We start from the raw sequence: 22,321 nt of genomic DNA on the forward strand, positions 1-22,321 counted from the left end.
GGCGCAAAAAGAGACACAGAGCTGCCGTCCTGCCTTCAGGCTTTATTACAGCAGCGCTGCGGTTCTCCCTCAGCTCAGGGTTTGCAGACAGGAGCAGGTGCAGTGCGGGACGTCCTCTGATGGGCTTCTGTACAGCAGGAGCTTCATTCGGCCTTTACAGTGCTTTAATGAATGGAGCAGGAGGAGCATGAAGGTTGATTTGGGTCGAAGTGCTTTCTTGGTTCAGTCCTAACGTGGGGGAACGCCTCGAATGCCAGTTATGGGCAGCACCGGGCTCAGCCTGGGGAGAAAGCAATTAACAGTGTTAAAATTAGCTTTCCTCAAGCTTTCATACCAGTGTTTATCATATCATTGCTTAGGAAGGGAGGAGGGCCTGCTCTCTTGGGTAATGCTTTTTTGTTTTTCAAAGAGGAAATGATTGCAAAGCTGCCTTTGCCGGAGAACGAAAGATAAGTTGACAGCTGAGGTTGTACGGTCTTGTACCAGAAGTTTGGGTGGAAAGAGTTTTCAGCTGGAAGGATTACAGTGGGACAACTCACATTCCTAGCTGTAGCAGATATTTCGTGTTAATGCATACCTGCCATGCAAGACGTGAACATTTCTGTTCTGCCATCTAATCCAGAGAGGTTTTGTGGTTGTAGTTTTCATACGTGCGGTAGAAGCTGCATGAAAAAGCACAGTGAACTGTGTCAGTCCATAATGAACGCTCAGATTTCCCCTTAGGAAGAATCTTGGAAGTGAAGCAAAACACAACCACACAATTGACTCCAAGTTGATGCACTCAGTACAGATGGCAACTTAAAGCTCAAAATACCAAACTGAAAGACCTAGCCTCCTCATTCTGGGGTTTTGACTGTATAGAAGTCATAACTGGGCAAAGAAAAATGTGAATGGATACCCAACAGGATGTCTCACCCTTCCTTCTGCTTAGAGATAATTTTCCAGCCGATGGTCACACCCAGGAGAAGCAGAACGACTGCAGCTGCAATTCCTGAGAGGAAAGAGAGCGTATTATTTGCACTGTGTGTTTTAAAACCCATCGGCACGAGATAATAAGCATATCTTCGAGGAAGAAGAGGAAAATAGTGCCACTGAGGCTATGAAGCCAAAGATCTGGCCACAGAAATTCTTCTGAGCTGCTTACCTAGCCCTACTGAACCAGACCTGGGTGAAGCTGAAAGAAGAGATAAGCAATAATCAGTAAACAGTTCTAAAATAAAATACGGTGTTCCTCAACGGTTTTTAGTCACTTCATTCATAAAGCTTTTACTGCTTAGGCTGACAGTGCAGAATTTTAAAAAGATGTACCATTATTTATATGTATATATATTTAATAGAAAGTCACTTACATGTTTGAAAGGGAAATTAACAGCAATGATAGCGTTACCAGGAAAACAGAAGCCCTGAACTGCAGAAAGACTGTGGAAAATAGTGTCTGAACTAACCTGATAAAAATAGCTATTTTTGTTTGTTATTTTCTACTGCCATGGTAAAATCAGCTTTAAACAGACCTAAGAGGCCTTGGGAGCACATCGTACAGACAGTTTGCAGACAAGAATGAAACTCTGCACTTGCATTTTTCTCTTTGTTCTTTGCTTGATTTATATTTCACTTACTGAGTTTACAGGCTGGCACAGGAGGGTCCCAGCTGAAGTCCTCCTGGCACTGAATCTGACTGAGGCCTTCCAACGTGTACCCATCATCACATTCAAGAGTGATGTTAGTCCCAATTCTGTATGTTTTTCCAGACGCAGTTTTCTTAACACCTTGAACTTCTGGGAATACACAACTGATCTCTGAAATTAGAAGTAACAAAGAAGGAACGTTAAGTGTGAGGGAATGTAAGATATGGAAAGTAGAAGCGTGGGTTATTTAAGGCATTGTTCTTGAGTTCTTTTTGAATAATTCCCAAATGTGATTCGTTTCTCTGTGGCTACAAAAGGAGCTTTGTGTCTTCTGCCACCATGTAGGGGTTTATACGAGTTAGCTTCTTCCCACTGGTTACCACCATGAGAACAGTTGTAGCCTGGAAGGAGCACTGCCAGAGAAAGAGATTTTCCGTTGCTGGGCTAGCAAGACATTTGAGAAGAGTGGTGTATCAGGTCTGTTTGATCACCTTTTACTATTCTAGGATTCTAGAGGAGAAAATTGTCAGTGGAGACCAGAGTAAGTAACACCAGCATGTAAAGTCTGGCCATTATATTATGGCTTATTTATTTTTACAACCACACATAATAGTTTCTAAGGACAACACAAGAACATGAGAATGTTGGATAACAGGGAGAATTCTTTTGTGACTCTGTTTCTTTTAAATAGCTGCTGGCTTATTTATGTAAGTATTTGGTGTGTTATTTCCTCGTATTGTTATCCAGGTGCATTTCTATTGAGTCACCGATGTTGTACAGTTCCACCAAGGAAATGCCCTGTGAATTCATTCTGCTGAACACCCAGTTTTCCATGCGGGAACACCCACACTAGAAATCCTGCTGCATTCGTGAAAGGGCCATGAGTCACATTTGCCTGATGACTGAAATTGACCGTGTGCTACGCAGAAGTGCCAAGTCACAGAAGTAGAGACACTTCCCATGAAAGGAGTAGTAAGACTCACATGTAAACTACAGGTAATCCATCAGAGAAAAGTCATCAGATGTAATCACTTCCTGCTTCCTGCTAGTGATAACAGGGAATGGAAAGGGAAAGAGAGAATGTTTCTACTCCTCAAGGAGAAAAAGCTTTTAAGGGAGAAATGTTAATATGCAGCTAATTCATACCAACAAAGGCAGAGATGCAGAACATGTGGGAATTAAAACTGCCTTCCCGAATTTCCTCCACCGTACTCATATCCTTCTACCTGGTATCATAAAGTAGATCCCATCTTACTTCTTTATCAGGATTTTATACTCTTCCAGTTATATACAAATAAAGGCCAATTAGTAATTGACACCACTAGCTGTGATGTGGAAGTGGTTCCCAAGCCAAATAAATGGGTGGAATTCAATGTTAGCAGCAGCAGAATGTTTTGCTGCTTAGATTTTGGCCCACATATCTCACACACACACACCTTTGCATTGAGGAGGAGGATGGCTCCAGGTTCCTGACGCTGTGCAGGAGATGAAAGCATCCCCACTGAGTGAATAGCCAGAATCACAGCTGTAGGACACAGATGTTCCATAGAAAAAAGTGTCTGAAGTGTTGCCTTGGAGCTTCCCATTGGTGATAGCTGGAGGGTGGAGACACTTCACAACTGGAAGTCAGGGAGAGACAGATGACAGTGTTGAAGTAAGAATCCTCACAGACAGCCAGAGAACAGCTAAGGCCCTGTACTCTTGCAGCCTTGCTCTTTCCCTTTCCATTTCTTCATCTAGTTTCAACAGTTGATTCTGTAGCTCTGTAACTCCACCAGGTTTTGTGAACATGGATAAGCTTTATCTTGTTCTCATCACCCATTTCGTAGTAAAGGACTCAGATGTAGTCCTTATATAAATCTTGCCCTCAGGCACATTATGTATTAAACTTTCTTCTTAGCTCTCTGCAACAAAGACACACCTTGGCAGACAGGAAAAGGATGGCTCCAGGCTCCGGACTCTGTACAGTAAATGGATGCCATCCCAACGAGGGAGAAGCCAGTCTCACAGCTGTAGTTCACAGATGTTCCAGGTTGGAAAACTGCTTTTCCCAGGCCACTGTGACCCCCGTGGAGAATATCTGGGGGCTTGGAACAGTGCAGCACTAAGGAGAGAGAAGTACAGATTAGAAAGCACTCTTGGAGGCAAGAGGAGAACCTCCAAGCATCTGCGCATGGCTGTGTGCCCACCTCCACACCACTGACACTAATGCACAGAGCCCACTGCCCAACCTCATGCACCCACATTACCCTACAGCATCTGACTTGATGTCACACCAATTTCTTCTGACACAAAGGAGCGCTGCCCAGCATCATCTTCCCTGATGCATTGGATAAGAAGAGTGATTAGCTGGTGTATATAATGAGAACTGCACATTTGTAAGACCGTTTTACAGCAGTATCCATACAGGTCCCTTACATCTGACAAAACCAGGCTGAGCTTAGTTTTAAGTTCATTTTGAGAAAGTGAGGCATCAGTTATACTGCAGTGATAAGACTGGGAAAAATTAAGGTAGATGGATCTTTAGGTTTAAAAACTAGGATTCCTCTTGCCCCCTAAACATCCTGCCATGTGCTACAAATAGTGCAAGGTCAGAAGGGACAGGTGTAAGGATGGGTGAGATGCACTCACCTCGGTCACAGGCAGGGAGTGGAGGAAACCATGTGCCCCCAGATTGGCACTGGGACTTGTGGAGGACTTCTGAGATATTATCAGAGTTGCATTCAATTGTGATGATGTCTCCAGGCATGTAGAGAGATTCTGATCCAATAGCTTGTCCATGCCCAACTCCTGGGCTCACGCAGCCAGCTGTGGAATTGAGGGCAGAAAGAACTATTTACCCTGAAAACTTGTGCAGGACAGATAAGGACATTTGGCCACAGAGAATGCATTTTTTCCTTAGGTGGATTTTGCTCAAGAAACAGCTTGTTTCACCAACTCTTTAGCTACGTATCAGCACGTGCTAAACACGTTCAGAAAGATGAGAATCAGTGACAAGAGTGTGAACATACCCTCACACCGAGGTAGGGGACGGCTCCAGACCCCATGCGGTGTGCAGCGGATGGACTTATTGCCAATGAGAAAGAAGCCAGGTTTGCAGTGGTAATGCACGATTGCACCTACACCAAAAGCATCTGAGAGTCTACTGTGTTCCCCATTGATGATGCTTGGGGGAGATGGACACTTTACCACTGAAAGAGGAGAGGAGAGAGGTAAGAAGGTGAAGCTAAATTATGGAAAAACAATTGTGTAAGAAAGGAGTAAAATGGATAACTACTCCTCTTCCCCTCAAGAAAAAGGGCCGGGTGGGAGGAGCAGTTAAGGATTGATAAGTCTTGCCTCCCATGTAACACCTACCTAGACTCGTTGCAGCAGCAGGATGATAATTGCATCTAGATGCAGCATTAAGAGTTGAAAATACACATTTGGTTGCATACACGCAATGCACAAATTTACCTTCCTTTCCTATCATCCTTCCTTTATATTTCCAGCAAATAAGTCCCTCTTCTCTGATAGTCAGCATCCTGCCATACAGCTACCGAGTTTCTGTCTATCAGAAATTGAAGCACTTGTGGACTACAGACTGCAACAAGCAGGGAAGAAAAGCACAAATCCCACTTACTGCACTGCCCTCAACCTGGCTTAGCGCCTGTGTGAGGAAAGAATCATAGGTGAAAGGAACACCTTCTGCTTTCTCCTTACAGCAGTCAGAGCAGGCAGGAAAGGGAAAGCCAGATGTGGCTTCAGAGAGCAGGCAGCAGCAACCAGGAGTATCTTGCAGTGTTACTCACCCTGCTCACAGACGGGCACGGGAGGATCCCATGTTTTGTCAGCTTTGCACTGGGCTGTGGGATGCCCTTTCAGCACGAACCCTTCGTGGCACTGAAAGCTGACAGTATCCTTGTATCTGTAGCGCTGTTTGGGAATGGATACTCTCCCATTCTGGATCTGTGGCACTGGACAAACCACCTCTGGAAAAGAAATTCATCATCTTAAAGAGGCAGCAAGCATGTGCTGTAGTTGATGCCCAGATAAAGCCCATCCTGGCCACTGCTCCAGGGCAGACTCTCAGCAGAGCTGTGCAGGCAGAACTCAGCGACTCACAGAAGAATAATTTCAAGAATGAAGGGCTTTTTAGTGTCTTCATGTACCACGGGATTATCACAGTTTTTAATATGTAAACATAATTTTGTGCCTATAAACAAAATAATGCACATACATTCCAAGTAAACATGTCAAGTGTTGTAGAAATCAAGTTTTGTTAGGCATTCTCACAACTGTTTTACTGCACCGAGCTCATGGTTTCCAAGGCAGTTCCATCTGAAGGAATAACCACATCTTAATTGCCATGACCAACCCTTGCAAGAGAGTCTTGTGGCTTGGATAACAGTGCAGTGGAAGATCTCAGCCCAGCTCTGCTCATGCGAGAGACATTTCTTCCTTTGTCTATTGTGGTTGTGAAACAAAAGGAACAAATCCTGGCAGGCATCTGACAACTCCTCCTTCCACATAATTCTGAAAGATCAAAAGCTGGCAACTGGAAAATTTGTAGAAGAAACCAAACAAGCATGCAAAACAAAACAACCTCAGAGGAATACTCTTTGAAAGTCTTATTCACCAACGCTCTATTTATTTTAAGGAAATGCCACTTTTTGATTTTCAGGACTTAATATGGCAATTCTAGACCAGATTTAGTTGCGACCTACTTACTCTGACAAGTGGGAGGATCACCACTCCATGCAATATCTGCTCCAGAAAGCTCACAGCGCCGCAGGGACTGACCAACCAGCCGGTACCTGCAGTTACACAGAAGCAATAGCAGCTGATAGCAAGGCGTGCAAGGCGCTTTGCACTACCCCAGAGCTTCAAGAACACTCTCTTGCTTCTGGATAATTCTCTTGGTGGGATATGTGGGGATGAAAAGAACCAGGTTCCTCCTTCCTGGGCCAAAAGTACCAATCCTGGCTTACTGGCATGAGCTGAGCAGTGTGCTGTGCCCCCTCGCTTTACATTGCCCAACACAAGCTCAGTAAATGGATCAGCAGAGGCAGCGTGGGACTCACCCTTCTTCACATGTGTAGTTCACGATGGACCTGAACAGGAGATCTGTCAGAACAACAACTCTGCCATTCTGTGGTGCTTCAGGATAATTGCATTCTTTCCCTGGGAAAGAACAAGGCTAAGTTTAAACTCTTCTCTTGCAGTTTTACAATGTGCTACGAGAAAACATCTGAAGGATCTGTCCACATACAAACACCAGCAAAAATTTTTATAAAAGACCAACAGCTGTCCAAACTATGTGACTAGTGAAGCCATGTAAGAAGCATTTTTTGTACCAAAGAATTCCTTTAGAAACCCATGTGTTTAAATTTAGACGCATTTCCAAAACCGGCACCAAACGGATGGAGCTATTCACTTTTGCAGAACGCTCGCACATCAGACCACGTGTGGTTTTTGAGGCACGTCAGAACTGGCTGCACTGTGGGGTGTCTCATGAATCCCGGGCGGCAGGCGTAGCGCACCGTGCTCCCAACAGGAAAGGCTGTCGTGTTCTGGTGCTCCTTGGCCAGCTCAGCATAGCTGAGTATTGGAGGAACACCGCAGCTACCTGCCGGGAGGAGAACACAGAGAGATTTTGTCCATCAGCATCTCCACAGGTTCCCAAGCAGCCTGGCTCCAGCCGTTGCCCCTCCACTTTACCTTCACACTGAGGAGCGGGCAGGCTCCAGTTTCCAGACTCGGTGCAGTAAATGGATGCCTCCCCCAGCAGGCTGTAGCCAGGATCACAGCTGTAGTTCACAGCCATTCCAGGAAGGAAAACTTCCACATCCTGGCTGTCGTGATTGCCTCCGTCAATATTTGGAGGCGAAGGACACTGTAACACTAATAAGAAAAGGAAAGGGTCTGAAAAAGAGCACAAATGGGATAATGTGCAGGAAGGATGCATGCACAGTGCCACCAAAGTGAGTACAGCATCCAGTGTGTGCTGGAAGCAAGCTGATGTGCAGCCCAGGCTCTGTGCAGTGGCAGTTTGCTGGCTCCAGTAGCAGCTATGCAGGGAATGAAGGGCTCTGGAGATTTTAATCCTGACCCATTTGCTCTTCTATTCCTGACAAAGGCTGCTGCAGCCCTCTGCCCTTGGTTCTTGCTGAAACACCACGGTGTCCTCCCTTTTGTAGAGCTGATGGCATAGACAGCTCACCTTCACAGCGGGGCTGAGGGCTGCTCCAGCTTGCATTGCCAGTGCAGTACAGAGCTGCTGTTCCAGTAAGAGAATAGCCAGGGTCACAGCTGTAATTTACAGACATTCCAGGGATAAACTCCACGTCCATGCCATCATGCTGGCCATGGTCAATCACTGGTGGGAAAGGACACAGCTGCCCTGCAGGGAAGGAAGGTGTTTGGTTTGGTTTTTTTTTTCTGTTTACTGTTCCCAATTACTATTAGAGAACTCAGTCGCTGCAAATTCAACATCTCCTGTAATCCCTTTGTGTCCAATGGCATATCCACAATGACAAAGACACCTTCACACCGAGGGGCAGGGTCACTCCACACTCCAGCAGCAGCACAATTCAGCACTGCTCTAAGGAGCACATAGCCAGGATCACAGGCATGGACAACAGACAAACACTGCCATGCCTTGGCCTCTGTGGCTCCCATTGGCAATGCCTGGGGGCTGAGAGCACTGCACATCTGGGGAAAGAGGGCAAAGCCGTCCATCCGTACAAAAAAAAAAAAAAAAGAAGTATGGAAAAATGAAAGAATCCATGCAGGATTCCAACCCTGCTCGTAACAGAGGGGTTGGAACTAGATGATCTTTGAGGTCCTTTCCAACTCAAGCCATTCTATGACTCCATGAAGCTGTACCTCCACAGTGTGGTGCTGGTCCGCTCCAGGCACCGCGCTCCCCATCCACTGTGGTGCAAAAGATGGTGGCTGTCCCAGCCAGCACGTGGCCAGGCTCACACATGTATGTGACCACAGCTGCATAGGGAAAGGCATCCATCAAATGCCCGCTGTGTGTTCCATGCTGGATGTCGGGAGGTGGGTCACAAACGATACCTGTGTGGGATGCACATGTGGGGTTTTAGTATCATTGCTGCTGCAGTGCTGGGGACTGCAGGATCGTTCACTTCCAGGAAGGGATGAATGTGGGTGAACCCATCCCTGTGGTCATGCTGTCCCAAGTAAAGCACTGCTCTGAATCTCCTTGTGCTGTGCTCAGCTCCCACCATGTGCACTTACTCTGGCAGACAGGAACGACCCCAGTCCACGTCACTCGCATCCCGGAGCCTGAAATCACGCAGTGTCGCTGAGAAGCTCCAACTAGCCTGTACCTGGGGTTAAACAACAGCGCTCCTGTTATGGTGGGACTCTCTTTGGAGGTTGCATCTCCCACAGCCACCAATTACCTCCCTGCTTGCCACCACATACTGCCATTTTAACCATTTTGAAGGTACGGATCTGAGCTCACTTGGCCCTGGGTCTCCTCAGTGGGCGCAGCAGCACAGTTTGACCAGGACTCACCCTTCATCGCAAGTGTAATTCACAGTTGATCCAAAGAGGAGATCTGTTGTAACAATAACTCTGCCATTTTCTGGTTCTCCTGGATGATCACACCTTCTCCCTGGACAGAACAAGAGGTGTTTTTCAGCTTAACTCAGCATGAAAGGAAAAGTGGCATTGGAATTCTAAGGATCTGACCAAATCCCCAGGGTAGAGAACCAAAAAAAAAATCCACCAAGCTATAGGGCTTCCTTTGTCACACTGTGATTTAAATGACAAAGAAGCATCTGTAAAACTTACGTCTGCAAAACTTCTTAGCTTCAGACCACGTCTGATTTTCAAGGCATGTAATAGTGGGTGGTATCTGTGAATGTCTGGCGTATCCTGGCTGGCAGGTGTATTTCACTGTGGTCCCAACTGGAAACTCAGTCCAATTCTTATACTCCTTGTTTAGCTCAGCAAACTGTAACAGTGTTGGTGTCCCACATCCAACTGCAGGAAAAAAAAAGCACGTGAGGAATTAGGCTGGTAGTGAAACGCAGCTGAGAAGCAAGAGCACTGGTAGATTCGACTACAAAACCTGGGGGTGGTAGCATCTCTTCTATCCTGTGTTCTGACATTTATCTACATGAATAACTCTTAGTGTGGAAGGATGCATGCATGAAATTTATGTGGTCTTTAAAAACCCTTAATTTAGCCAGTTTTATACTTGCACACTCCTCCACACATCCTTGGGGACTGGCTGTTGGCCTTAGGGTGCAGGAATCTGCAGGCTCAGATACGAGAGAGCGTTGTGCTGGAATTGAAGTTCATCCCCAAAATTTCCACAGCGTAGCTTGGGGGTGCATGCCATGCCATGCTGTACTGTGCCTACCCCTCACCTGCACAGCGTGGGTACGGGAGGCTCCAGCTCCCTTCCAGGCACTGGACAGAGGGGTCCCCAAGCAGGGAGAAGCCGGGCTGGCAGCTGTAGTTCACAGACATTCCACTGGTGAAGTTGGTCCCGAGCTCGGCATCGTGTATGCCATGGGCAATGGTGGGTGGTGGAGGGCAAGGCAGCGCTAGCAGGGTGTGAGGAGAGAATGAAATTGGAGTGATTTTGCATGATGCAAAAGCAACGGATCCCTGTGTGTCCTTGTCCCCATACAGGGCTGCCCAGTTCCTGTCTTCCCGCAGAGCCAGCAGCAGCTGTGCCCATTCTCACCTGGCTCGCAGCTGGGGATAAAGGGGACCCAGCGGCCATCAGAATGGCACTTGGGCTCCTGGCTGCCCCGCAGCACGTAGCCTGGGTGGCACCGGATGGTGATGATGGTCCCGGGCCGGTAGACAGCTTGCTGCCCTTCAGCCACTTCTCCGTGCTTAATGCTAGGGCTCATGCAGGTGACCACTGGGAGCAAAGAGCAGCAAAGCCTGAGCTGGGGAAGTGGCTGCCAGAGCCAGGCTTCCCCCTGTGTTTTTATGAGGTCAAAATTCAGTGAGCATCCACATGAAAAGGAGTGCACGGACTTGAAATCCTTTAAATCCCTGCCCACCCTCTCCCCCATGCTCCTCTGTGCATGCAGCCCGTGGGCCAGAGCCTTTCCGCTCACCTTCGCACCGCGGGTAAGGGATGCTCCACATTCCAGATGTCAAACAAGTCACTGCTGTTTTCCCCGTGAGGACGTACCCAGGGTCACATCTGTACCTCACAGAGGTTCCGGGGACAAACATTTTCACATCCTCACTGCTGTACTGACCGTGTGTGATATTTGGAGGGGAAGGACACTGCAGCACTACAGGAAGGGGAAAAATCAAACGTGGTGAAGGTCTACATCCCAGGTCTACACCCTGTGTGATGAGGCTGCATTGCTATTTCTTTCTTCCCCGTTAGCTGTTCCCAGGTATCTAAAGGTGCCAAAGTTTGGATATGATTCCGCCCAGCCCACACCCGTCTCCTGCCTCCATTTCTGTCCTGCCACCCAATGGGACCCTTAGGGTCCCTCTACCTCCAATGTGACGTAGTTGCACCTGCTGGGGTGGATTCAGAAGTCACCCACCCGCTTACACTTACTCTTTTCACAGGTGGGAACAGGAGGATCCCATGTGCCCCCAAACTGGCACTGAGACTCATGAGAGCCCTTTAAGGCGTAACCAAAATTGCATTCAAAGACAGCGATGGCCTCAGGCATATAGACGGACTCTGGCCCAGTCACTCTTCCATTCTCAATCTCGGGTCTTCTGCAGCCTATTGCTGGAAGTGAAGATTATAGGGCATATTTGGGACACAAAGCCAAGCCAGGGTGGTAACTGCAATCAAGCCTGGCCATCAACACCATGGGTGTGTCAACAATATTGATTCATATTCTTGCCCCCCAAAATCTGAAATCTCATTATCCCATTGTGCTCGAGAGACTCTCCATATTTTGGCCCCCTTTGGCTGTTCCTCTGTGGGGATTTGGTGAGTAATGATTAAACCCAGAGCCAAGTGGAAAGAAGTGACCCAGGGGCCAAGCAGCCGACACAGACATACCTTCACAGCGTGGCCGGGGCTGGCTCCAGGTTCCTGCAGCAGTGCAGGTGATGGATGCATTCCCAGTGAGCAAATAGCCATCCTTACAGCTGTACTGAACGGCCACACCAGGCAGGAACGTGTCTGAGGGCTGGCTGCTGTGCTTCCCATTGGCGATGCTTGGAGGGGGAGGACACTGCATATCTGCAGAAGGGAGGGAGAGAATATTATTTAATATGTAAAAGAAAATAACTCAACCTTCAGAAACCGAAGGAGGAAGACAATGAACCCCATTAATAAATATCTGCCTCCCACCATCCTTGCAGCACTCACCTCCGCAGCGCGGCGGCAGCCCGCTCCATGCACCACGCTCCCCATCCACCGTGGTGCAGAAGATGGAGGCTGTCCCAGCCAAAACACGGCCTGGCTCACACGTGTAGGTGACCACGGCCGCGTAGGGGAAGGCATCCATCGATCCCCCACTGTGAGTCCCATGTGGGATGTCTGGGGGTGGGTCACAGACAATACCTGGGAATACACAAGTGAGGTTTTAGCACTGTTGCTGCAGTACTGGGGTCTGGGACCCTTCATTTCCAGGAAGGAATGGATGAAGGTGAACTCATCCCAGCAATTCAGCTCTTTGAGCAAAATAACCCAAATTATCCTGAGATGATGTGTGGGAAGGCAAACTTGTACCTTGGGTCAGTCATTTCCTCGCTATCCTGCTAAAGGTGGGGGCACAGTTCTTATTGCCCTCTCCATAACCGCTGTGACTCACACAGAGAGAACCTGACCAAACATTTCTACTCACGAGCAGTGAGGAATTCTTGCTAAAGGAACAGGAAGTTTAAAACATGAACAGCGTTCCCAGTTTGGACCAAGATAAAAGGCCTTTGAAAACAATTTCAGAAATATCCAAAACGAAACAAAGCATAAGAAATAAGAAACATGAAATATTTCACAGATAGAGTGACCCAAGAAATCTTTTGTAATGGCACCTTTGCCTTGAAAGATTCTCCCCTTCCTCTGTACACCCCAAGGAAGCAATCTCCAAGGGCCCCCTCCCATCCCACTTACGATGGCAGGTGGGAGCATCCCCGCTCCATGCAACGCGTGTGCCAGACACCTCGCATGTCCTCTGCGAACGCCCGACCAGCTTGTATCTGCATCACACAGAAGCACCAGTAATGACATGAAGAGACTCCAGACTTCTTCACAAGCCTTATTAATAGCAGCCAAGACTTCTGACTTTATGAGGTTCCTCCACGTAAAGTCATTTTGCCACTTAATTTCTGCGTTACTCTCAAATGACAGCTGAGCTCAGCTGGCCACAAACTCACCCCTCGTCACACGTGTAATTCACTTTGGACCCAAGGAGGAGATCAGTCAGGACCATGGCTCTGCCATTCTGTGGGTCATCAGGGTTTGCACATTGCTTCCCTGCGAGAGGACACAGCTGCTGTTAGCACTGCACATCAGCATTGAGCACCAAATCCCCTGGGGACGCTCAAACAGACAGCGTGCTGCCCCAAAGGAACAAACCCACAAAACCAGAAGGCTTTGCACTCCAGAAGTATGAATTTCCCAATGGCACATGCAGGACGTACTTTTGCAGAACTCCAGTGCCACAGACCAGCTCTGATTCCCAAGGCACGTGATGGTCGGTGACATCCCCACGTGCCAGGCATAGCCGGGCTGGCACATGTACTCCACAGTCCCACCCACAGGAAAGGCAGTCTGGTTCCTGTAGGGCTCCTTCAGCTCAGCAAACACCAACCTGGGGGGTGCCCTGCAGCCAGCTGTCGGGGACACAAGCCAACAACTTATCAAAGGGTCAGGGGACACTGGGGGAGGATGGCACCCGCAGTGCTGGCCGGCCACTTGCCCTGCTCGCAGATGGGCACCGGGGGCTGCCAGGTGTTGTTCTGCTGACACTGCACCACTCTGGGGCCACGGATGACGTAGCCTGGCTCGCACTCGAAGGTGACATTGTCCTTGTGTGTGTAGGTGCTCCGAGGAGCTGGCACTATCCTCCCATTCTGGATCTGTGGGGCAGAGCACCCTGCTTCTGGAAGGGAAGAGATGTCCTCAGAGCTTGCACAGCTGTGCACTGCAAAGCACTTGCATCTGCGATCACTTTCAAGTTGCAAGCCTGAAGGTAATCTTCCTATTGATGGTGCACTGCCTGACAGTGCAGGGGAGACCCCAGCTGGAAGGTGAGGCTGGGAGTGCTGCAGATGGTGTGTGCTTCTACAGCATCCTGCCTGCACCTTCCCCAAGGCAGCAATTCTTGCCCAAAGCAGCAAATCCTGCACCAAAGCAACAAACCCCACTCCGAAGCAACAATTCCCACGCCAAAGCAGCAAACACTGCCTCAGCAGGCACCCAGACAACACATGCAACCATCTGGAGGTCTCCTCGCCTTTCCAAACAGAAAATGGTTGGGCTGCTGCACTCAAGCACTCCCACCTGCTCCCTCTGAGCCCTACCTCCACACAGTGGGGGGGGTCCACTCCACACCCCGTTTTTCCCATCTTGGGTGGTGCAGAAGATGGAAGCATTCCCATGCATTGGGTAACCGGGCTCGCAGCTGTAGGTGACCGAGGTGCCGTAGTGGAACTCATCCAGCAGCCGCCCTGTGTGCTTCCCATGGGGAATGTTGGGGGGGGGCTCACAGGGGATACCTGCAATGGGGCACAGCAAACCTTCTGCATTCAACACAGCACTGAAGTACTCAAAACCCCACAGTCTGGGGGGCGTACACACTTGGTCTACAGGTAAAACGACTGAAATTCCTCTTGTGGAGGAAGCTTCTACGTGCTGTATCCTTTCTACTGTTCAAGAAGTAAAATAACCACCCAACAACCTCAAGTCTTCTGTGCAAAATCTATACCAGCACTGCTGAGAAATCACTGCCCGTGACTCCTCACTTTCAATAATCCATTTCTCTCTGAGATTTTATACTTCTTCCCAGAATATTTCTTTATGACATCAAACCCTTCTGATATTTCCATGCCCGTGGAGCAGGGATAGCTCTGACTGAGAGATTTGGGAGCTGCTGCTGGGACACAAATCCCAGCACCATGCAGACCCCGAGCTGGGATCTACTCACGCTGGCAGGTGGGAATGTCACCGGACCATGCAACGCGTCCCCCATGGATCTCACATCGCCGGCTGGACTTCCCGATCAGCCTGTGCCTGGAGGTAGAAGGGCTCACATTCACTCCAATCACTTTGCTTTGAGTTGTCACCCCCTGCAGTGGGTTCAGCAAGTGGAGCCCTGGCACTGCGGGAGAAATTCCCCTCTGAGCTCAGCACCTGTCTACCTTTTTTCACAGCAAAAGATTGGGAAAACCCCATGTGCTCATATAGGTACAGAGCTCTATGCCTGGGCTTCTTTATGCATTGAGAATGAATGGATGAAAAGGAGGAAAAGAGGGAGGCTTACCTAACACATCTGGCCTTGACCTTTTAAGGAGCAGACCTGAACTCTGCACTTACCCTTCTTCACAGCTGTAGACCACTATTGACCCAAAGAAGAGGTCTGCCAGGGCTGTAATCCGGCCATTCTCGGGTTCCCCGGGGTGATTGCATTGTTTCCCTGGAGGAGAGAGAATCTCCCTGTAGGCTTCTCCCTATGACAGCCCAAGAGATGCAACTGCTATTCCAGTAATCCTCCCACATTTCCAATTACCCCCAAAATGGGTTTCAAGTAACATAAGTTTACATGGCTTTACTAGTCACATAGGATTGGAACACCAGGATCACGTTAAGGTTTTTGCAGCATGGACAGAACCCAGCACCTATTTCTTTCTGGAACAACACCACCAAATCAAGGAGCTATTCACTTTTACAGAACTCGAGTGCTTCTGACCACACTCCGCTCTGCAGGCATGTAATAGTGGGTGACATTCCTGGGTGCTTAGCAAATCCGGGCCGACAAGTGTATCCCACAGTCTTCCCAACAGAGAAATCAATCTCATTTCTGTGCTCCTCATTGAGCTCAGCAAAGGTCAGCCTGGTGGGAAGCCCACAGCCACCTACCAAGAGAAAACAGGCAGAGTTAGGCAGGACAGGAGCACTGGGTGAAAGCAGAGAGAGAACACCGTTACCAGGAAGGATGTTTATTTTGCCTTGAACATTTGGTTATTTGGCCTGATGTAGTCACTACTAAGCAAACACAGAACCACAGAATCATCTTTTTTTTCCCAAAGGATTCCAGATTTCAGGCTCCTGTTCCCAACAGATAACTAAATCTTCTGCTTTCTTACAGGATTTAACGCTTTATTTAACAGCTGGGTTAGGGGCTAACAAGCAACCACCCACCCCAGGCAGCTCCGGAATCATTACCTGAGCTCTCAGCCCTTCTGGGCAGCACGGAGCTGTGGAGTGGATCACAGAGGGGCGCTGGGGGGTCCCAGCTGCCGTTCTTCTGGCACAGGGCTTGGGCACTGCCCCGCAAGCTGTAGCCTTCCTGGCACTGAAACGTCACCATTTGCCCCGGTGCATAGATGAGTCCATGATCATCAACTACCCACCCATCCTGTATATCTGGCTTTAAGCAGACGGTTGCTGGAAGAGAAGGTGTGAAGAAATGATGAGCAAAAGGAGTAAAAATAAGCAAATAAAAACCCCAAACCCACGGGCTGCTAATAGTGCAACAGCAAAAATCTACACGGCGTTGTCTCCGAACATCCCTAGCCCTGCTTTGATAACAGAAGGGTTTGAAATTAATTTCCACCATGCAGCACTTCACGTGGGATTAATTCTAAGGACCTGAGGGCTGTGGGGGGGAGGTCTGCCCACAGTGAGCACGGATGCACCTTCACAGCGTGGGCTGGGCTGGCTCCAGGTCCCTGATGCTCTGCAAACCACATGTGCATTCCCAACCAGGTAGAAGCTGGGATCACAGGTGTACGACACAGACATTCCCGTGGTGAAAAAGCCTTCACCGTGCCGGTTGTGATCTCCATTGCTGATCTTTGGAGGCATGGGGCAAGGGCGAACTGCAAAGAGGAGACAGGGAGATGAGAGAAGAGTGTGCAGAGGGACGGGTGGCTGTGATGGACATGGGGATGTGTAGCAATCCTGCCGGGTCCTCCTGCGCCCTGCACACACTCACCCTGCTCACAGCTGAGCACCGGTGGGTCCCAGTTCCCCCCAGGCTGGCACCGAGCCCAATGGCCGCCCTCTGCAGCATACCCAGCATCGCAGTCAAACCGCAGCGTCTCCCCAGCCTCAAAGGTGTCCTTCAATGCCTGCACCTTCCCGTTGTGCACTGTGGGACTCTGGCAGCCGATGGCTGTGGGAACACAGATATGGTTGTCAGTGCAGGGCCACATCCTGCGGCTACAGAGCCCACAGGGCGGCCTCCACCCACCTTGGCAGCGGGGCAGGGGCCGGCTCCAGCGCCCGACTTCTGAGCAGCTGATGGAGACGTTCCCCAGCAGCTCAAAGCCATCCTTGCAGCTGTAGTACACAACGGTGCCGTGTGGGAACCTGGCAGAGGAGAGGCTGCTGTGCCGCCCATTGGCGATGTTCGGGGGCTGAGGACACGTCACTTCTGCAGGGGAATTGGAAAAGCCGTGAGGGACGTGGGACAAGCGGTGCTGTGGGGATGTGCAGCTCAAAGCAGCTCAGCAGTCAGCATGGAAAAGGTGAAGGTGGGGCAGAGATTTGGTACCCCATGTCCTGCACATCTCTGTGTCCCTCCTGCCCACTGCAGCTGCCCAGGCTTTCCTTTCAGAACAAGGAAATTTGAGCTGATTTAATGAAGCCCAATCAGCCTCATCCTGAATCTGCCTCTGCAGACCCAGTGTGTTATCTCAGTCTGGCCTGGTGGCTCTCAGCATCATGGCCAGGCACTGGGTTCAGTAACACAGGTCTTAGTCCAGAAATGAAGACTGCAAATATAGCATGGCTTAGGCTCACGTTGGCACTATGAATGACCATTTTTAGCTTTGAATTTTCATAGAAATATTCTGAGTTTAAGGCCTACTTTCATTCAGAAACAATGGCACTAAAATGCTTCGTCATATCATTAATTACTTAGAGAATTAGTACAGAAAACTCTGCTCTAACTGGAGGAAGCAGCGTTCCCTGCTGGGCTGTGCCTGGAGCACTCCACATGGCTGAGCCCCAACTGCACTGCCCAGCACTGGGCAGGATGGAGCCGTGCTGCTACAGGCAATGCTAGAGGTACAGAACCTGTAGCTTCAGAAACACTTAGCTCAGGGTTCATGGGTATAAGCTCATCCTCTGCATGTAATAAAACTGAATACTTAACTTCAGGAGAATTGAATCCCTTTCTGAAGGGCTCAGTGCCATGGCCAGGAGCTGTGTCGTGCCATGCTGGCCACAGAGCGAGGTGACAGCGTGCAGACAGGGTGACCTTCACACATGTGTACCTTCACAGTGTGGGCTGGGCTGGCTCCATTTCCCTGATGCTTTGCAAAAGACACGTTCAACGTTCCCAGCCAAGTAGTAGCCGACATTACAAGTGTACGTCACGTACATCCCCATGGTGAACTCTGCTCTGCCATGGCCGTCATGATCTCCATTGCTGATCTTTGGAGGCATGGGGCACGGCTGAACTGCAAAGAGGAGATGGAATGAGAGAGGAACACGACGGGGATGAGTGGCTGTGATGGACATGGGGATGTGTAGCAACCCTGCCGGGTCCTCCTGCGCCCTGCACACACTCACCCCGCTCACAGCTGAGCACCGGTGGGTCCCAGTTCCCCCCAGGCTGGCACCGAGCCCAATGGCCGCCCTCTGCAGCATACCCAGCATCGCAGTCAAACCGCAGCGTCTCCCCAGCCTCAAAGGTGTCCTTCAATGCCTGCACCTTCCCGTTGTGCACTGTGGGACTCTGGCAGCCGATGGCTGTGGGAACACAGATATGGTTGTCAGTGCAGGGCCACATCCTGCAGCTACAGAGCCCACAGGGCGGCCTCCACCCACCTTGGCAGCGGGGCAGGGGCCGGCTCCAGCGCCCGACTTCTGAGCAGCTGATGGAGACGTTCCCCAGCAGCTCGAAGCCATCCTTGCAGCTGTAGTACACAATTGCTCCTGGGAGAAATTTGTTCGTGGATTGGCCGCTGTGCCGCCCATTGGCAATGTTCGGGGCCTGAGGACACATCACCTCTGCAGGGGGAGATGAAATTGCACTGGGAGTCACTATTTTGTACACAGGGTTGATGGTCAGGATGACAGCCTGACTGCTGCTCAGTCTGTGTTTTGTTAAATTAGAACAGCACGAGATCACAATCGCATTGCATCTGGGGGAAATCACTCCTAACAGAGGCACTCCTTCCCCTCTGTCAATAGGGAAACAGCACATCACAGCTCGGGCAGAGCACACTCGTGAGCAGAGAAGCAGCACAAGTGGGAAACTCTGATTACTTCCCATTCCGGGAGGAAGATGGAAACATCCCATGTGTGGCCATAAGCAGAAGTCCAGAAATCCCCCCAGGGAGGCAGATGGTGCAACCCCCCCTGGCTGCAGCCTTTGGTTGCACAGCAGCACAGCACCAGCGTTAGCTTCTCCACATCCCCTGAGAGTCCTGGCTGCTGCCAACTCCATTCCCCATTCCCAGCCCGTCTTTCCAGAGCTGCTTCCCTCCCTCCCGCTTCGGGAAGAGCAGCAGGGACATCCTGGCTTTGCTTTCTCAGCAATATGAGAGGACACGGAGGGAGCTCTGCCCTGCAGCAGCCCCACTCACACACACACAACACTTGCCCTTTTTGCATGCTGGCAAAGGTGGGCTCCAGCTGAAGTCAGCTTGGCAGATACTCGTGAAGGAGCCTTGCAAGGTGTAGCCCGTGTTGCAGGTGAATCTTACTGAGTTCCCGGGCCGGTAGATGTAGCGAAAAGGAGTGCTCCTCCCATTCTCAATGTGTGGCACTGCGCATCGGTGCTGTCTGACTGGAAAGAGAGACAACAGCAACGTTCAGCCACACGGCCCTCAGATCTGCAGTGCTGTGCCAGCGCTGCCCAACCAGCCTGCAAACCCAAATCAGCAGGGCGAGCAGCTCTGATGGCAAAGGCAAGCCAAGCTCCTGTGGGTTTGGGCCGTGCTTTCCAGGCACCTCAGGCTGTCAGATCAACAGCAGAGCTCGGCCTGTTTGCTCTGCCCCATCCCAATTCACTTCTATTTATCACAGCAAGTTTCAACTTGACAAATCCCAAACACGAGCTATTATTGCCACAGGCTTCTTGAGTAATACTTCATTCATGCCCTGCTTTACTTTGGCAGCTCAAACATGCAGGTTGAGCCCCTTGTTCTGAGAAGTTATGAAAGACTCTGTGCCCCATCTCCTGGTGCTGCCCCATGAAACGTTCCTCCTCACTGCTGCAGGAGCTCAGCTCCAAGTTCCCATCCAGAATGAACCTGCAGGGCCCAAGCACTCTCAGCCAAGTGCCAAGGGAAGGTGCTGGTGTACAGCTTTTACTCTGGCACCAGCCAGCCCCAGATCTCTCCTGCCCCACAGAGAACAGGAGAAAGGCTTTGGCCAAGACGACAGATGCTTTTTTATAGAATCACAGAAGCATCCAATCATTAAGGCTGGAAAAGACCTCTGAGATCCCTAAGTCCAACCCATCCCACCTTGCTCTCTGACCACATCCCTCGGAGCCACATCCCCACAGTTCTGGGTGCCTCCTACCACCTCCCTGGGCAACCTGTGCCTCTGCATCACCACTCTTTTGGAGAAGAAATTTCTCCCAACATCCAACCTGACCCTTCCTTGGTGCAACAGAGGTCATCACCTCTGTGATGCTCAGGATCTGGCATGCCCACATCCCCCTGTTCCCAGGGATCTGCCTGCCCTGCACTGGGAAAAGCCAGAGGAGCACAGAGGAGCAGCGAGGAGGCAGAGGAGGGGTGTGGAAGGAAGGTGAAGGTCCTGCCTTACCTTGCTGCCCACTCACAGCAGCCAGGAGCAGAGCGGAGCAGCCCAGGATGCTGAGGGTGAAGGTGAGCACCATGCTCTGGTCCCAGTGCTGACTGCAGATCCCAGGGGAAGCGATGCAGATATGGGGGTCCTGGTTCCCCATGCCTGAGGAAGGATCGCAGCTGTGGGGGTTTCCCAGGGCTGGGGGACAGGAACCTGTGGGCTCCTGCACAGGGTGTGGGCAGCCACAAGCCTGGGCTGTGCAGCCCCAGTGACGTTCTGCTGATGGTATTTTGGTCCCTCCATGCAAGGGAGGATGGCCCTTGGGACCTGCTTTGGGACATGAGGTATCTGTGACAGAGAATGCGTGAGGGGCTTTCAGCCAGATGGAGTCATTGCAGAGCATCATCACTGGTTATGGGAAGTGGCCAGGGTTCTTCCTCAGCAGCCATTGCCAGCTAAGCCTGCCTGGCTACGGGAAGGGAAGGGCAGAGTAGAACACTTCCACCTCCTCCACACACTGGGCTGGGGCAGCTGGATACACTCTGTCCCTGGGGGGCAATGGGGCAATGCTCTGCAGCTGGAGACTGACCATCAGGGCTCCAGGACCCCCCCAGCAGTGCTGCATGGCAGAGAATGTTCTGAGCCCAGAGGAGGCAATGGGCAAACAGCACTCAGGTTATCCTTATCCCTTTTACTGGCAGCTTTCATGACGCACGTGGTCACTTCAAGATGAAGTTCAATCATTTGGGAAATGAACTCTGGACTATGCAACAGAAACAATGATGCTGAGGTTAAAATAAAGCAGAACACAGCAGTAAGGCACTGAGCTTTCCATTTGTGTTCTGATCCTTACAACAATACATTTTTCACATATATACAACCAGATTTTCACACGCATCTCTCTATATACTTGTCTGTATGTGAAATGCGTATTTATGAATGAAAAACAACCTGCAACTTCTGGTTTTGTAAGACTTACTTCTGAAAACAGTGCTTTGCTTTGCCAGAGGGTCAGCTGGGCAGGACAGAGCCCTGCTGTAAGGGGAACACTCTGAGTCTATTTACAAGAAAGTTCAGGTGCTCGTGGAAGTGGCTCTCTGTGCTTTTTCCACTTAACAGATGCGCGTTCCGGTTAACAGGAAGGCACAAATAAAAATGCAGAAACAAATAAGTGCATGATAAGCATTCTGAATGCTTCCATTTTCCAGCTGTAGATCGTGAAGCTGAGAAGGATCGTGAAGAACCCAGAGCTGCAATCTTCAGACACAGCCCTGAGCCTCCATGTTTTGCTTAACAGAGGCACAGGGTCTGAAGGCATCAGCCGCACACGCATTTCAAAGCTGTCAGTATTGCATTCCACATAACTGGGATCCCCATGAAGCCTTCAGCTCCTGCCCTCACCTCCAAGATGTCAGCTTGCTCCTTGCCCTGCTCCCCAGGGATGAGTAAATAATAAAGGCTCTGCTCGGTGTCTCTCTGTGCCAACCTCAGGTGCAATATCAGCTGCAAGTCCTTCTGGATGCAACCTCAGATGCAGCAGGCGCTCTGGGCACCCCAGGCAAGCAGAGCAAGAAGCCCAGCCCTGCTTTCCCCCCCACCAGCACAGCAGCCCTGATGTCTCACAGCTGGGCAGCTTGAGCAGAAAGCGAAAATCAGCAAGTGACTTTGTGCATCTGGGTGGCAGCTCACTGCAGGCTGTGCATGGCCCTGGGGCAGGAAGGAAGGGCAGCTCTGGGTGGTTGGAGAGAAGCACTGATACCAAGCAGGGAGGTGGCAAACACTTTCACACGGTTTCTGAACCTAA

At 50.2% G+C, this 22,321-nt stretch overlaps 1 protein-coding gene across 1 annotated transcript in view; it reads right to left on the reverse strand.

Annotated features, from left to right (window-relative positions):
• Window positions 1–154: 154 nt before the first annotated feature.
• The window catches only part of LOC122186968, a 53,042-nt gene continuing 30,875 nt past the window's right edge, over window positions 155–22,321 (reverse strand). Inside the window, 41 exon segments of the mRNA XM_042884042.1 lie at window positions 155–280; window positions 578–662; window positions 916–991; window positions 1,145–1,174; window positions 1,617–1,796; window positions 3,062–3,244; window positions 3,547–3,893; window positions 4,163–4,433; window positions 4,637–4,816; window positions 5,417–5,596; window positions 6,336–6,421; window positions 6,689–6,788; window positions 7,042–7,233; window positions 7,326–7,508; window positions 7,828–8,007; window positions 8,493–8,687; window positions 8,871–8,962; window positions 9,153–9,252; window positions 9,432–9,623; window positions 10,013–10,192; window positions 10,336–10,518; window positions 10,721–10,903; window positions 11,641–11,823; window positions 11,953–12,147; window positions 12,697–12,782; window positions 12,960–13,059; window positions 13,227–13,418; window positions 13,505–13,687; window positions 14,109–14,303; window positions 14,732–14,817; window positions 15,121–15,254; window positions 15,574–15,659; window positions 15,970–16,191; window positions 16,443–16,625; window positions 16,742–16,921; window positions 17,000–17,182; window positions 18,027–18,212; window positions 18,325–18,504; window positions 18,583–18,765; window positions 19,415–19,546; window positions 20,536–20,679. Of these exon segments, the coding sequence (XP_042739976.1) occupies window positions 155–280; window positions 578–662; window positions 916–991; window positions 1,145–1,174; window positions 1,617–1,796; window positions 3,062–3,244; window positions 3,547–3,893; window positions 4,163–4,433; window positions 4,637–4,816; window positions 5,417–5,596; window positions 6,336–6,421; window positions 6,689–6,788; window positions 7,042–7,233; window positions 7,326–7,508; window positions 7,828–8,007; window positions 8,493–8,687; window positions 8,871–8,962; window positions 9,153–9,252; window positions 9,432–9,623; window positions 10,013–10,192; window positions 10,336–10,518; window positions 10,721–10,903; window positions 11,641–11,823; window positions 11,953–12,147; window positions 12,697–12,782; window positions 12,960–13,059; window positions 13,227–13,418; window positions 13,505–13,687; window positions 14,109–14,303; window positions 14,732–14,817; window positions 15,121–15,254; window positions 15,574–15,659; window positions 15,970–16,191; window positions 16,443–16,625; window positions 16,742–16,921; window positions 17,000–17,182; window positions 18,027–18,212; window positions 18,325–18,504; window positions 18,583–18,765; window positions 19,415–19,546; window positions 20,536–20,679 (6,557 nt within the window).

This window comes from Lagopus leucura, unplaced genomic scaffold (assembly GCF_019238085.1).
Source record: "Lagopus leucura isolate 7727_CA_CO unplaced genomic scaffold, USGS_WTPT01 Super-Scaffold_100043, whole genome shotgun sequence".
NCBI lineage: Eukaryota > Metazoa > Chordata > Aves > Galliformes > Phasianidae > Lagopus > Lagopus leucura.